This window comes from Babylonia areolata, chromosome 34 (genome assembly GCF_041734735.1).
Source record: "Babylonia areolata isolate BAREFJ2019XMU chromosome 34, ASM4173473v1, whole genome shotgun sequence".
Lineage (NCBI taxonomy): Eukaryota > Metazoa > Mollusca > Gastropoda > Neogastropoda > Buccinidae > Babylonia > Babylonia areolata.
This window is the reverse complement of record NC_134909.1, coordinates 7,715,245-7,731,077: the sequence shown is the minus strand read 5'-3', so window position 1 is coordinate 7,731,077 and position 15,833 is coordinate 7,715,245. Positions and strand designations below refer to the sequence as shown.

The following is a 15,833-nucleotide window of genomic DNA, read 5'->3' as shown; positions in this document are numbered from 1 at the left end:
GTGCGTGTAATGTGTTTCTGTTATTTTATTTTATTCCACTACTGAATTCATCATTGTTTTTTGTTGTTGTTCTTTAATTCTATTTATTTATTTTTATTTTCATTTTTTTGGCGGGGGATGGGGGGTGGGTGTGGGGGTCCTCCAACTTCCCATTTCATCCCGTATCTTTTTTGTTGGTTTTATTATTGTTCTGTCATCCATCCTACTATGTTGTTTTTTTTTTTTCCCTTCTTCGATTTTATCATTATCAATGTTATTATTTTCGTATTTATTCTATATTTTTTTGCGTACGCTTTTTTTCCGCCTGATTTCTCAAAAATCCACAAATACTTTTAATGTTTAAGGTATTTTCCAAAGGAAAGAAATTACAAACTAAGAAAAAGCTAAGCAATGTATGAAGGGTTGCTTTTTAAAATGATTTTCTTTATAGTCAATAATTGCATCATTTTGTTAAAAATAATAGCAGGACAAAGTAATTGAAAAACATTGGGTTGTGCATGTGCATGTGAGCGTGTGTGTGTGTGTGTGTGTGTGTGTGTGTGTGTGTTCTTCTCCGAGTGTGTGTGTGCGCGCGCCAAGGTGTTTTGTTTGTAGGTGTAGTTGGTGTTTGTTTGGTTGTTTTTATGTTGATGTTGATTTTTTTGTTGGAAGGGGAGGGGGGTGGGGGTGGGTCATCAAACCTCCCATTTTATCCCATAACTTTTTTTGTTGATGTTGATTTTTTTGCTTGGGAGGGGAGGGGGGTGGGGGTGGGTCCTCAAACCTCCCATTTTATCCCATAACTTTTTTTGTTGATGTTGATTTTTTTGCTTGGGAGGGGTGGGGACGGGGTGGAGGAGGGGGATTTTTTTTTTTTTTTTTTCCTCAACATTCTTAAAATACTTTGAATGTAGAGAGGAAAGGGGGAAAACCCCACAAAAACCATCTCTACGCAATATGTATATATAGGAATGCTTTTTAAAGGATATTTTATAGTCAATAACTATCATTTTGGTAAATATAATATGTAACATTGTTCTAGGTAATCATTTTACACACACAATCGCCAGAATATCAGCAGTATGATCAACTGGCGCTATAGCCGAGTGGTTAAAGCGCTGGACTTTCAATCTGAGGGTCCCAGGTTCGACTCTTGGTAAAGGCACATGGTGGAGAAAGGGTGGAGATTTTCCCGATCTTCCAGGTCAACATATGTGGAGACCTGCTTGTGCCTGAACCTCCTTCGTGTGTATACGCAAGCAGAAGATCAATACGCACGTTAATGTTATCCATGTCAGCGTTCAGTGGGTTATGGAAACAAGAATATACCCAGCATGCACTTCCCCGAAAACAGGGTATGGCTGTCTACATGGCGGGATAAAAACAGTCATACACGTAAAAGCCCACCCGTGTACATACGAGTGAACGTGGGAGTGGCAGCCCATGAAAAAGAAGCAGAAAAAGAACAGTATGATCAATGACATAAAAAAGATATATGCCGAAAAGATATTACGTTCCAAAATATGTTTTCAATTTATGCAATTTTACTAAATGGTAGAAATATACAGCTAAAATAAACAGGCCAACAAAATTAAAAAAAAATATTACAGTGTGTGTGTGTGTGCGTGCGTGTGTGTGTGTGTGTGTGTGTGTGTGTGTGTGTGTGTGTGTGTGTGTGTGTGTGTTTGCGCGCGCGCGCTGTTGGAGCTGTTAAGAGATGAAGTTACCGATAAACTGATGACATACTGATGGTGTCAACCGTTGATTCAATGTCAACGGTGCTCTCAGAAGGTTGGTAAGAGTTTTTTTGGGCAGGCACGTGAAATGTTTCTTTCTTTTCTGCAAGACTATCCCTGGACATGGCGCTTGTCATGGCGACGTGGTCAGCTGGGGGACTCTTTTTGCTGGTTGGTTTCCGCCCACCTCCCTGGATCCTCATGGCACAAAGGATGATAATCGCTATTCCCAGGAGTATAGCGACTGAAGCTCCAGCTATCACAGCTGGAAGCTTCGTTGTGTCACTTTCTGGACCTGCAAACAACAGTGCCAAGGTTCAGTCTGTGTCAGAGTACTTCCAGAGTTTCTGGGAGGAGAGGTGTTAGTCGTTTAAAAAAGAACAATAGGAGTGTTGTTTTCCCAAGATAAAAACAATACCTCTCCATAGGCAGTGTCAGTGATCATAACTGCTTACACGCAAATACGATTCTGCTGAATATGATTTTTACTCACAATGTTTTCAAATTAACATGCAAGCTGAAAAGAACGCAAAACTACACACCTAAAAAAACAACATGTGATTAAAAAAAACAAAAAAAAAAAAAACACCAAAAAAACCTCTTTTCTTTGTTCCATCCATCCAACAGAAAAAAGTGCTGTCACGGGTAGACCTCTGCTGACTGTGCGGGGTGGGTTGTATGTGACAGGGCTTGCTGTTTGAAATGGTGAGCGATCTGAGCTTCAGTAAACCGTCTGGACATAAACTGGTGTCAGGACCGGAACGGTGTGGATGAAAATTTAGTATGAATAATGAATAATGTGGCTGAAACTGACCATGCTGGAATCCAAACCTCAACATTTCACACAAACACAAACACATAAAAACAACAACAACAACAAACGTGTGTGCGCACACAAAAGCAAATTGTGAGGGGGTCCTACACTTATCGTCATTCGAAATACTGCAATACTTTGTGCCTCCATCCGGTGTTAAGACTTGCTCTGGCTGGCTCTTGTGCTCTCCATACATCATTCGTTCTAAAATTACCAGCATGCTTTTTCCTTCAACCATCCCGTATTTCCCTGCATTTTTTTTAGTCACTCGGACATAGCAGTTGATACGCCAGTTACAGTAGTTGTATGAAGAACAGCGACTTAGAATTAAATCTGCCAAGTGGAATTTTGTAAATATTTAGCAATGAAATGAAAAAATGGTCAAATTAGGCTTATATAATAGCCATGGGAGATAGATAGATAGGGGGTGGAGGAAGAGTGGAAATTAAAATGACAGAGAGCAGGTAGGTATATAGGTTGATTGATGATGTTTTGGGTAAAAGCTGTACGGGACAACATACTAGGCCTTTTACTTGTCGAGTGGAAAATGCCTGTTACGATGTTTAAAAAAAAGTATTTGTTTAATTCTTTTTTCATAGTTTTATGCAGAAAACACTGGACTTTTTTGGCAATATATGCCTGATTTTCATTTTGATCTGAACCACTGTTATCCACAGAACACGCATTATCTTTCTCTTAGATATATATTGGATATCAGATAATACAATATTCTGTCTTCCCTATGTTTTGGCATGTCACGGACGTTAAAAAACAGAAATCGTGACGGGGAAGACAGGGACAGAGACAGAAAGAAAAAAGGAGACAAATACAAATGGTTTATTGTATATCGGCCTAAGGTCGTTATACATACACATGGGAAGGAGGTGGGACGGGTGGGGGTCGGGGGTGTGGTTGGAGAGGGTACATTCTGGATAATTATATCAATAGCAAGAACATTGTTACCATATATGAATTATGGTGCTGGCAAATCTCAATAGCATCACACAAGCTGATAAAAAGTCGTTTGGAATTTTCTGGTTATTATCAATGTTTATCATTCAGCTGGCAAAAATTCAAGGGTTGACAAACTTCTTTAACTATCACAGAGAGAGAGAGAGAGAGAGAGAGAGAGAGAGAGAGAGAGAGAGAGAGTAATAATAATAATAACAACGTGTTTATGATGTACATTTCACATTTCCTTAGCATTTTTAACATGTTTTCAGTGTCATTATAAACTTACACATTCACCAATATCAACAAATCAAACATACAGAACGTATGAATTCAATGACGTTGAAAGCATCAGTTCAGTAATAATCTTTGATCATACGAGATCTTTTCTTGATATCATGAAATATATGTCGAGACAAATTACGCTTATGTAGGTCATGGTCACTTGGAGTAGTATGGAAATGGGAACTTTCGCTGAATCTTTTAGAAATTTCATTTTTTAGATCTGGGCATTCAAACAGAAAAAGGAATTTATTTTCGGTTTTTGATATACAAAAGGGGCACCATCTTTTCTGGTTCGGGTTGCTATAACGAGTGATATAATTGTTGAGTGGAAGTACACCATGTCTGATCTGAGAGCGAGCAACTCTAAAGCAGTAAATACCTGTAATCATTATGTATTTGTCTTTCTCAAAGACAACCTTAAACATTCGATAATGTGAATATATATCTTTGTCTCGAATACCACGGACCATTCCTTAATAAATATGGCGCCAAGACGTTGTTTGAAAATAATCAGGAACAATTTAACATCCCCAATCCCTTGTTGTAGCCTCATAATACTGAAACCAGTGTAACATAAATTTTCATTTATTTGTGTAACCCAGCCGTTTTTTTCCCTCTTTCACCTAAATACCGTAACATGTCGTAAGCTTTTCGTGGTAACCGCTGTTGATCCATTTCCAGAAGATTAAACCAGTACCTAAGACTGTTTATATAAGAGTTCACGTACAATGGATAACAATCCATTTCGCCCAACACCATATTATTGGGTGTGCGCACAGGAACCCCTAATATATTTTGCATGCCGTGATATTGACCTTTTCGATATTATCCAATCGTTGTATTCCCCGTATTTCAGAAAAGTAAATTAAAATTGGTTTTATTTTGGTACAAAAAATCGTAAAGAAGGTATTTTCGAAAGGAAGACATATTTAGAAACAAAACGAAGTGCAAGGGACTTGTGAACAACTTTTATTCTCATAAAATTATAAAAATGTTAATCGTTTCGGAAAAATCATGGCTTTTGTAAGTTTCATCAAAAATTACGCAACACGACAAAATGCTCAGTTTGTCCAAGTCGGTATAATGTTCTGCCTTAAAGGTTGTAAATATACAGGTAACCGCTAAACAACCAGATGTAGAATAGCACGCTAAAAAAAAATTGAGCAGAAATAGATGAAAGTCAAAGTAAAAGATATTGCATTATGACCATGGGCACACATGCAAACTGGGGGAGGGGCAAAACAGAGACAGTACTTGAAGAGCTAAATCTATTAACGGTAAATCAAACAGGAACCATTGTTTTTATCATCTGATATGTGAAATTATCGCACATTCTTATGATATAGGGATTAACATAAAGAAAGTAAAATCTATATTTTTCCTATGTTTGTGTCTGTTTCAGACGGCGTCAGAGGGCAGTACTGACCACCAGAAGTACTTCTGATTGATAAGGACCCAGTTCCGTCATGGCAGAAGCTCCGCCTAAAGGAAGACCCAGATTAAAGTCTTTAGCTGACCAGTGTATCATCCACCAACAGACTTACAAATGTGATGAAAATGAGTCTGATTTCTCCAAAGTCATTCCAGTCATGGGAAACTTTGCTTGAAGTGGCTAAAATAGGGAATCATGCACCTGTGCTGGATGCTGCCAAGACGGTAGTTGGTATGGAAGTACCAAAAATAAAATGTCATAGGTACTGCAGAACTGTCTTCACTATGAAATATAAAGTGAACAGCCTGAAAAGAAAAGCAGAGGAACCAGTTCAACCACATGAGGAAGCTTCGCAAAGCGGCAAAGTCGAGGACCATCTTCTACTTCAAGGGTTCTTCCAAAACAATGTATATTTGTGAAAAGTCTTCGATGTATTTGAAAAAAATCCAACACAAGAGAACAACGCCACTACATTTCACGAACAAATAATAATTTGATATACTTATAAGAACAAAAGTTGTTTAGCATGCTATTATACATCTTTTTTGTTCAATAAAGGTCTTTCTATCTTCAATGGTTTAGGCTCTGGGAGAACAGAGCTTGATCACAGTGCGCGTTCTCGACGTGGTAGGGTGGGGTTAGAAATCACGTGATAACAGGCAGAAAGCTGCCACATTCACAACATTATCATGATTTTCTGACATCTAGGGACATAGACGATTCCAAAAATATATGATAACACTTGCCACTATGAGTGGTACCGACCCCCTTAATTTGAGGGGCTGGCTGAAGGACTAGAGGTAACAAAAGGTAAACTAAATGTATTTTGAACCACATGCGCATGTGCACACTCACACATCTATATATTCATATATGGAGGGGGAGAAGGGTCAGGGGTTACAAACAGAAAGATACCGTAACTGTAGTTGAAGGTGCCATACCATTTGGTGATGATGTGGATTGTGGTGATAATGAACCTGAAACAGAAAAAAAAGAAGAAAAATGTTGCCTTTACACCCAACCTCTGAAGACAACATTCACTGCACATAGATGTATGACATTGAACGGACATTATGTTTCATACCAAACTATCACACATCGTTGCTGTTAAAGTTCTGATTCGTTGGTTTGGAACTCATGGACCTGACCAGCCCAAAGTACTGTTTCAAAATGCTGGAACCAGCACTCTGTAAAGTCACTGACTGATTCTATCAGTTCACGTGTATGTTTACACACAACGTGTGTGTTTTGTTTAGGGACAGCTTAGCTTGCAACATACAAGTTTCTACTCAAGACCTTGATTTTAAGTCCTTTGAAGTGTGTGAAAATCGGCTGGGCTTCGAGAACCAGCATGTTACATTCCACCACCACCAAACAAAAAGAACAAACTTTCAAACAAAATGTTTATCGATGAATTTTGTGATTTGCTGGATTGTTTTATCTCATGTGATAACATTTTTACTGTTGGTGATTTTAATTTTCATTATGACTCAACTTCTGACGCTAATGTTGCTTCTCTTAAAAAAAAACAAAAAAACTTGAAAACTATTGTTTACAACAGCTTGTTAAGGGTGCCACTCACCGTCACGGTACCCATACATTGGACTGGGTCATAACAAACAGTGAGAACAGTGTGACAGATCTTGTCATTGCTGCCATTTAATCTTAAGCTCATAAAGCCTGTAAAGATAAAGAAAAATGTTTACCCACGCAATTACAGATCTTTAAAATGATAATCTTTTAAAAGCTGATGTTTCAGAAGTATTCGCCACCAGTCTGTATACCAGTGACCTGAGAGGAGGAGTTTGTATTATACTCCATTTTTGGTGATACATATACTTACCATGTCAAACTGATGCAAATTAGGCCTATCGGTTTGCTCTGCTTGGCCAAATTTCGCGCGGCTAACAGTGAAAAGACGAGCCGTCTTTCCCGGTCCGCTCTTAGCCAATCAAACGCCTCTAAAAGCTGTAAGAGCTGAATCATTCCGTGGCCATCAAGAAAAATGCCCCATGAGAACCACTGCAGAGACGCGGGGACGGTGGGGCGGGCATTCGAGTTTGACATGGTAAGTATATGTATCACCAAACATGGAGTATAATACAAACTCCTCCTTTTGGTGTCATATACTGTACCATGTCAAACTGATGCAGAATTAAAAGCAAATGGAGGAGGGAAACGCCTACTTGTTCATATGGGGAGCCCTAGTAAATGAGACATCAGTGTCAGCAGCTACAAAGGAAATCCCCTTTGAACCGTCAGTTCTGGTCATACGGACTTCCCTGAGGAAGAAGTTGATGAAGGGATTCTTAGACCGCCAGAAGGCTGCCTGCAAGACATGCTGCAGTGACGCTAAGTGCTGGAAAGCAGCCAAAGTAGCTCTGCGATTAAGACAGCTGATATCCCTGTGAGAATGAGAGTAGGCTCTACGAATGACTTGAGAAACCTGGTGGGAAATGGTGCCTGCAGCGATGTCTTTCTTGTGATTCTCATTGAGGGAGATGAAAAGAACGCCAATGGCGAGGCCTATCCCAATAGTATTTGAGACACCGAACAGGGCAGAGATGCCTATCCTCATCATCTTGGGCAAGAATATCAAAGGTTTGACCCTCAGAGAGGGGTAAGGGACCTCGGGGTCTTGGATCTTAGCCAGGATCTCTGGAAGGAAAGGAAGATGGATGGAATCATCTCTGTGGAAGGCCAGATCTTGTGGCATTCCACTAAGACCATGAATCTCACTTCTACAACGATCTGTGGCCAGCAACAGAAGGAAAGTGGTCTTGAGGGTAAGTCGAAAGGAATAGTCCCCAATGGCTCAAAGGGTTGTTTTCGAATGAAATCCAGCACCAGGAACAAATCCCACTGGGGCATTCTTCTTGGGTTTCTAGCTTCCTTCAGAGAGGCGCCCCTAGCCACGTCTCTGAGCAGGAAATCCACTTCAAAGGCGGGACCACCTAGCTGTTTGATTGTGGTACAGATGGCAGACCTGTGCCCTCACACAGAACTAGCAGACAGGTTGAGAACCGAGGAGCAGTGAGCCAGAAATTTGGCCAGCTGCATGCTCGTAGGGTTAGTAGGGGGAACGTCCTGAGCCATACACCACCGCAAGCATTTCTTCCAGTGAAAGTCATACAAAGTCTCAGTTCCCTCCCTCCTTGCTTTGGTGACTATGGAGAGGAGGTCAGAGGAGGCACCCCCCTGGGTAAGCGCAGCCAACGCAGAGGCCGACAGAGGGGTCGAAGACTTCAATGACAGTTCCAACCACACAGCAGCCACGCGTGCAGGTGGAGCAGTTGAGGATTGGAATGAGGAATCCCCAAACGAGGCTGCCTCAGCAGATGAGGTTTAGTTTCGAGTTTCATGGGTGGAACATGTGTCAGAGACTGAAGGTCCGGATACCAGGGCTGGGCTGGCCATTTTGGCGCAATGAGAATCAGCTGCGGGTGTTCCAATCTGGCTTTCCATATCACCTTGGACAGAATTGGAAAACGAGGAAACACATAGGCAATCAGACTGCTCCAGTCTAAAGAGAGAGCATCCACTGCCCACGCCTCCAGGTCGGCGACCAGAGAGACATAAGTGGGAAGTCTCTTGTTGAACTTTGTGGCAAAGAGGTCCACCATCGGCCGAAACCACCGTTCCCACACCCCCTCAAGGGTGTCCTTGTCCAGGGTCCACTCTGTGTGGATGACACTCTTGGACCTGCTGACAGCATCTGCCAAGATGTTGGCTGTTCCTGCTATGTGTATCGCTGAAAGTGCAATGCCCTTGCCGTATTGTCCGTGAACAAGCAGATGGTCTTGCCAGTGGCCTCCCCCATGAAGTGCAGGAGAGCCCTGCGAACTGCCTCCAGTTCCAGAACATTGATGTGGCATAGGCGCTCCTCCAGGGACCAAGTCCCTGCTGCATGGAGTGAGTCCATGTGGGCTCCCCAGCCCAGGGAGGAGGCGTCTGTAAAGAGTGCCACCTGAAGAGTAGGTGGGGCTATGGGCACCCCCTGTGTCCGAAGAGGGGTGGTTAGCCACTCTGATGTCACCTCGAGGAACCACTCGCCCAGACATATCCGGGTATCCCATGGCTGAGTGCTCTGGGACCACCGTAGCCTCAGTGCCCTCTGAACAGGGTAATTGAGAACCCTGCCCAGGGGAATGAGATGTGCCATGGACTCCATCATGCCCAGGAGGGAAGAAAGTGTCCGCGCTGTTGCTTGGGAGGAATGGCGCAAGTGGCTGAGGAGGCCTGCCAGGCAGTCCCAGCGATCTGGCGTAGGAGAGACTATTATGGACCGCATGTCGAATCTCATCCCTAAGAAGTCGAAGGGCTGACTTGGGGACAGATCGCATTCTCCTGGTTCGTGAGGAAGCCCAGATGGGAGCTAAGGTCTAGAAGTCTGGCCGTACGACCCGGTATATGGGCCCTGGTGGCCAGTCTCTTCAATGGCATAGAACCATGGCGCCACTGGGAGGTGTGGGCTAAATATGAGGCCACCTCCCTGTTTGTCTCTGCCCTGTGGCTGACAAAATGGGGTGCATACTGGCCGAAGAGGGAGTGCTGCTGCACTGGGATGGACCGCAGGGCAGCCCTCTCCTCTACTGGAAATGTTAGAGAGGCGGAGAACGGCATCACGAGCACAGTATTGAAGTGAAGGCTGGTAGCTGTGTCTGCAGCTCCCATGAGACCAGATGCTACCCTATTGCCAAAAGTGTTTAACCTCTGGTCGGTGAAGAGGCCCGGCAGGACAGAGGAAGGAGAACCTGTGTCTTGATTAACGGGTCGCTGTTCCCACAGCTCACTGGCCCTGTGTAGGAATGTGTCGAAGAAGGTATAAGCCATGGAAACCTCGAGGAGGCAGCGGCGGGCCAATCTGTCCCACTCTGCTAACGTTTTGAAAGATAGAGTAGCTGAAGTGGAAAAGGTGGTGTGCTGTGAGACCAACATCCTGTCCTGCACAGAGGGCTCCGCTTCCCTGTTGGCAGGGTGGTCCTGTGTGTAGAAGGACCACACCCCACCCTTGGAGGAATCTTTAAGGAACTTGCCAAGGGAAAAAGCGCCCGGGACAGAGAGGGACTCCCTGCCTGGAGGAGGGATGGAAGCAGCACCCCTGACAGTGCAGGCTGGCTTGTTAAGCCATTCTTGCGCCATTTCTGGCACTCTGAGTCGTCTGGTGGTTCTGGAGTTAGAGTCACATGGACTAAGGAGGGTCAAGGGTAACAAAGTAGCCTGAGGGACTGATTCGGCATGTGTGACCCGATTGGGGAGGGTCAGTTCGAGCTCCCTAAGTCCGAGTTTGGTTCAGGCTGGTCGCAAAGGGAAGCGTGGGCTCAATCTGCCCCCCTGGGATGGGGGCGAAGAATGCTCATCTGTTTGTTCGTCCTCATCCGAAGACAGGGGCTCCCACTCTTGTTTGCAGTCCATCCCCTGCTGGGTGCCATCCCAAGTGGATGAGCCCGTTGGGGCGTCCTGTGAGCTGTGGTCATTCCAGTGGGATGAACTGGGATGATCCCGAGCAGGGACCATGGCCGCAGCTGTTAAGTCCTTGACACCTGAAGCAGGAGGGGAGTGTGTGGACCGTAGGTCCAACCATCCTTGGGACAGTGAGTGCCACACCTTCTCATTGAGGGCATCCCTGGATGCAAGAGGGACCTATGAGTGCTGTGAGGGGACAAACACCCACTCATCTCCCTGTAGGACCGAGGGCTGGGTAGGTGGGAACTGCAGGCACTTTAGTTGGCCCAGCGAAAGTTCATGAACCCAGGAAGTATGGCATGGATATAAATAAACGCGGCTGACAAACCGGCACTCGCTGTACGCTTGTTCTGCGGTAAATCTGCTTTGTTTCTTTCGCACATCATCTTCCCGGATGGATCGGAAATAACGACAAAAGAAGTGGGTTTCTACAAAGAACGCAAAAAAAGCTTTCTACTGACTCCAAACACAATATGTTTTCTTACATAGCAATTGTTGCGGCAACGGTTGAAACATACATGACGAAAGAGAAGAGAAGGTCAAGCAGAAACATGATCGCAAAAATCGTAAAATTTAAATCCCTCTCTAAGAAAACATGTGCTTATTACAATGAAATCGTGAAAATCACCAGAACATTAACATGCCTGCATGCAGATCAGCCCACCTTTTCAGTTGTAGATTTTTTTCTTGTCAGCACAACAAGTGTTTAAATGAACACACTGTGGCATAGTGAGTGCGAACAGCAGGGGAATGGAGAGCTGGGTGAGTGTAATCGCTGCAGGAAATGTGTGGATGCTGTGAAAACGTGGGAAAAGTGGGGCGGGGGCTGCGGGGCCGAGTGAAACAAAAAAGGCAGTGTCCAGGTTTGGCGCACGGGGCCAGAAATACCGCGGTGAATGCGCCGGCCAGTGCAGAGTGTGGTGGGAAAGTCTGCCATTTTAAAAATTTTGACCCCAGACGCTAGACGCTGCTCGAAACTAAAGAGGTGGATTTTGTGCTTGGCTGAGCAGCCGTGAGGAGGCCGTTGTGACCGTGGAGGTCACCTGTGGGTTGGCAAAGGCCCGATTTGTGGACTGAGTGGCAATATTGGTCGAGGAGCTCGAGCTGACCGACAAGAAGTCGATCCCACTTGTCGGAGCTGTGTGTGTCACCCTGTGAAATATGCTGTGTTGGGTCCGGTGGGGAGCGGACAAGGGGTTAGCCCCTGGTCCTCCCAGCAACCCAGCGTGCACCATAGGTGCGCCCAAGTAAGGGTAGAATGGGGGTAACCACCCGTGGGCACCAGCCATCCTGTGACCCCAACCACAAGGGTCACTGGCACCTTGACATCCATGAAGGGAAAAACCTGGCGAAGTCGGAGGGAGGTCAGGTCTGACTTGGGTGTCAGTCCCGCCGGAAGACGAGCGGGCTGACTGCCCGGAACGGCTGGACACATGCGGGCCTCCCCCAGTAGGGGAGACTGGCCAGATAGCGGGAAGACCTGCAGAGCAGGTGGCCACGTGCCCCGAATCCCCTCCCGTGGGGAGACTGGGGTGGCTTGGCCTGGGGTGGGCAAAGTAGAGGTCCCCACCCGGAACCAAAATTTTCTCCCCCCCCCCCCCTCCCAGAAGGAGGAGGGGGAGAGGGGTCGGCAGAGGAGGGAGGAGGGGGAACAGCAATGGGGCCCCTGAGGACCGTCTCCGCGAGTCCCCACCACCAAGAGAAGACTTGCCACTCCCCCCTTTCACTGCCTCGCGCTGGGACACCTCGGGAGGCGACGCTCCTACCCCTTTCCCCCCAGTCCCCTTCATGACCGTTTTACTAGTACGAGTGTCGCCTCCACGATCAGTGTCTAAAGACGCATTGCCGCGGTCCATATCGGGAGGAATCATGAGCTCTGGGCCTGGGAGAGTCTCTTGCTGGGTCTCGATCCCAGCATCATGATTCCCGTCGTCGTGGGATGGCATACGAGGCATGGTACCCACGCTCAGGCACCCAGCGAAAACCCGATCCCCAACAGAGAACAGAAAGACAGGATCGACTTAGAGGCAGAGAAAAACGAACGATTTGAGGGGACTGAGTCGAATCGAGTACACAGAATGTAAGAATACAAAAAACACAAGCTGCATGTAGAAAATCAGGGCATATGAATACGCTTAATAGTCAAAAAAAAGCGTAAGACGAGACAGAACGTAAACCTGAAAAGATGGCGTGGAGAGCCTTGGCCAAAGGAATGATTCAGTGCTTATAGCTTTTAGAGGCGTTTGATTGGCTAAGAGCGGACCGGGCAAAACGGGTCGTCTTTTCACTGTTAGACACGCGAAATTTGGCCAAGCAGAGCAAACCAATAGGCCTAGTTTGCATCAGTTTGACAAGGGTAATTATATGACACCAAACATGGAGTATAATACAAACTCCTCCTATCAAGTCACTGGTATACAGACTCAGGGATCAGGATCGACATCGGTCATTGACGCATTTAATTTTGAAATGACCTATTGTTTTTCAAGTTGCCAGGTCACATGACTTATTGTTTTTATGACCAGTCGGTCAACCAAAGTAACCATCTCTCTCTCTCTCTCTCTTTAACGATCGCGATCGCTTTGTCGTCTGCTCCTACAGGAAATGACTATAAACTGGTTTATTAAAATACGGATCCGTGACGAAACGAAATACGAAACGAATCTTTATCGCTGCCTTTCGCGAGCTTCGGCGAGAAGAATTGGCGTTCCCACTTTTGCATTAACCGAGTGCAGTTATTATTATTAAAGTTTGAAAAAGCCCGGGACGGGTGATATTTGACCTATTGATTTTCAAAATGACCTATTGATTTTATGTTCTTCCGGTCATATGACCTATTGTCTATTGAACCCAACCTGATCTCTGCAGACTGGTGACAAATACTTCTGAAACATCAGCTTTTAAAAGATTAACCACATTTTACAACACTTCCCTCCAGGATTGATAAGCATCCCCGTCTCACAATGCGTGTTGTGTTTGATCGTTTATGTGTACCCTGGATGTCTCTTGAAATCAAGATGGCAAAACAGCAGTGTCGCTCCGCTGAGCGAAAATGGCGAAAATTTCGTCTGGAAATTTTCAGGCAGATATATGCTCACTTACACAATGCTGTAAATCAAATGATCCGTGATGCGAAAAAGAAATACGCGTGCGACAGAATTACTGTAGCTGATTCCTCTAGAGTTTTGTTTCGCTTGGCCAATCAGATGATGGGGAAGGATGTCAAAATTGTTCTGCCTAGCAATATACCTTCTGAAAATCAAGCTGATAAATTTATTGATTATTTTACTACTAAAATAGAGATGATTAGAAGTATCTTCGATTCTCCTACTGATTTTGGCGAATCTGATACTTTTAATGGAACACAGTTCACTACATTCCAGACAGTTACCAAGGAACAGGTCAAAGATGTCATCCTCAACATGCCAACGAAATCATGCAGTCTCGATCCTATCTCACATTCTATATTTTACCAATGTTTAGAAGAATTACTACCTATTATAGCCAATATCATGAATATATCCTTGACCTCAGGTGTTGTCCCACAGTCCTTCAAGCATGCCTTGGTGTGTCCCGTTTTGAAGAAAGCTAGTCTTGATCCCGAAAACCTGAAAAACTATAGGCTAGTATCAAACCTCCCATTTCTGTCTAAAGTTTTAGAACGTATTGTGCTTGGCCAGCTTATGAAACACCTTGAGATCCACAGTCTCCTGGAGCCATTTCAGTCAGCGTACAGAAAGGGACACAGCACGGAAACGGCCTTATTATGTGTGGTCAATGACCTGTTGCTAGCACCTGATGCAGGTATCCATTCTGTCACTGCTGGACCTTTCTGCAGCATCTGACACGATTGACCATGACATTATGGTCAGAAGGTTGTATGCTGTGTTCGGACTCAATGGTATTGTTCTGAAATGGTTTCATTCCTACTTATCAGGTCGCACACACTCTGTCCTTGTAAATGGAAACCAGTCTATTCCGTCTGTGCTCAGATATGGGGTACCACAAGGCTCCGTCCTGGGACCTGTATTCTTTACAATGTACACACAACGTCTAAGTTTGATCATCCATCAGTCTGTACCTCACCATCATCTATTTGCTGATGATTCTCAACTGCATTATTCGACGATTCCCTCTGAAATTCGGTGTTTAGCTTCTAAATTTAAAACTGGCATAAAAAATGTAGAAAAGTGGATGAAACAGAACTTATGTTGACTGGTAATAAAAATAAGCTCAAGCAGATAAATACAACGTCTATCATTTGTTCTGGCATAGAAATTTCTTTTTCCAGTTCTGTCCGCAATCTTGGTTTCCACCTCGATTCATCCTTCACGATGGAAACTCATGTAAACCACCTGTGTAAAGTTATTTACTTTCAGCTTCATAAGATTAGTAAAATCTGCCCCTTCCTGTCTGTTGATGCCGCCAACAAACTTGCTGTTGCCTTCATTCTATCCCGCTTAGATTATTGTAATTCTCTCTTAGCAGGCCTTCCCAATGATAAACTCTACAAGCTCCAGAAAATACAGAATAGTGCAGCTCGACTCGTCCTTAAAAAGACGAGGAGAGAGAGTGCTACTGCTCTCCTGTGGACACTTCATTGGTTGCCTGTTCAAGCCAGAATTGAATATAAAGTTGCCTGTCTATTCTTTCAGTGCCTGAATTGTGATACCACACCCTCTTATCTTTCTGAGCTTGTTAACCCGTACTTGCCCAACAGAACATTGAGATCTCTTGATTCCTCCCAGCTAACTGTTCCCCGATACTTCCTTAACTCCTGTGGAAAGAGGTCATTTTCCATCTTCGGCCCAACAACTTGGAATCTCTGCCTATTGCTCTCAGACAAACAACTCATCTATCTACATTTAAAGGAAATCTTAAAACGTATCTCTTTTAAAAAATACTTGTCATAATTCAAATAGTGCTGTTGTCCCAGGCCCATGGCAATGCGAATGTGTGTGATGGGAGAGTGGAGAGATTGGAGGTGGGTAGATGGATGGTGGTGGTGTAGTTCGAAAGGGAGAATGACCAGATTTTTACCCCTTTTACCTTTTCTATCCAAAATTTTATTTCACAATTTTTACAAAATCTATGGCATGCAGATTACAAATATGTTCCTTTTTTCATGTATGTATTTTAAGTGAAAATTGCTCAGCCGTTTAATCATGTG

The 15,833-nt window shown here is 44.4% G+C and overlaps 1 protein-coding gene across 1 annotated transcript in view; it reads right to left on the bottom strand.

Moving 5' to 3' along the window:
• Positions 1 to 215: 215 nt before the first annotated feature.
• Positions 216 to 15,833, bottom strand: part of LOC143277370 (uncharacterized) — a 32,626-nt gene continuing 17,008 nt past the window's right edge. The window contains exons 2-3 of the mRNA XM_076582153.1: positions 6,113 to 6,174; positions 216 to 2,010 (exon numbers count right to left, since the gene is read on the bottom strand). Of these exons, the coding sequence (XP_076438268.1) occupies positions 1,703 to 2,010; positions 6,113 to 6,174 (370 nt within the window). The 3' untranslated portion in view covers positions 216 to 1,702. The remainder of the gene's footprint in view (positions 2,011 to 6,112; positions 6,175 to 15,833) is intronic.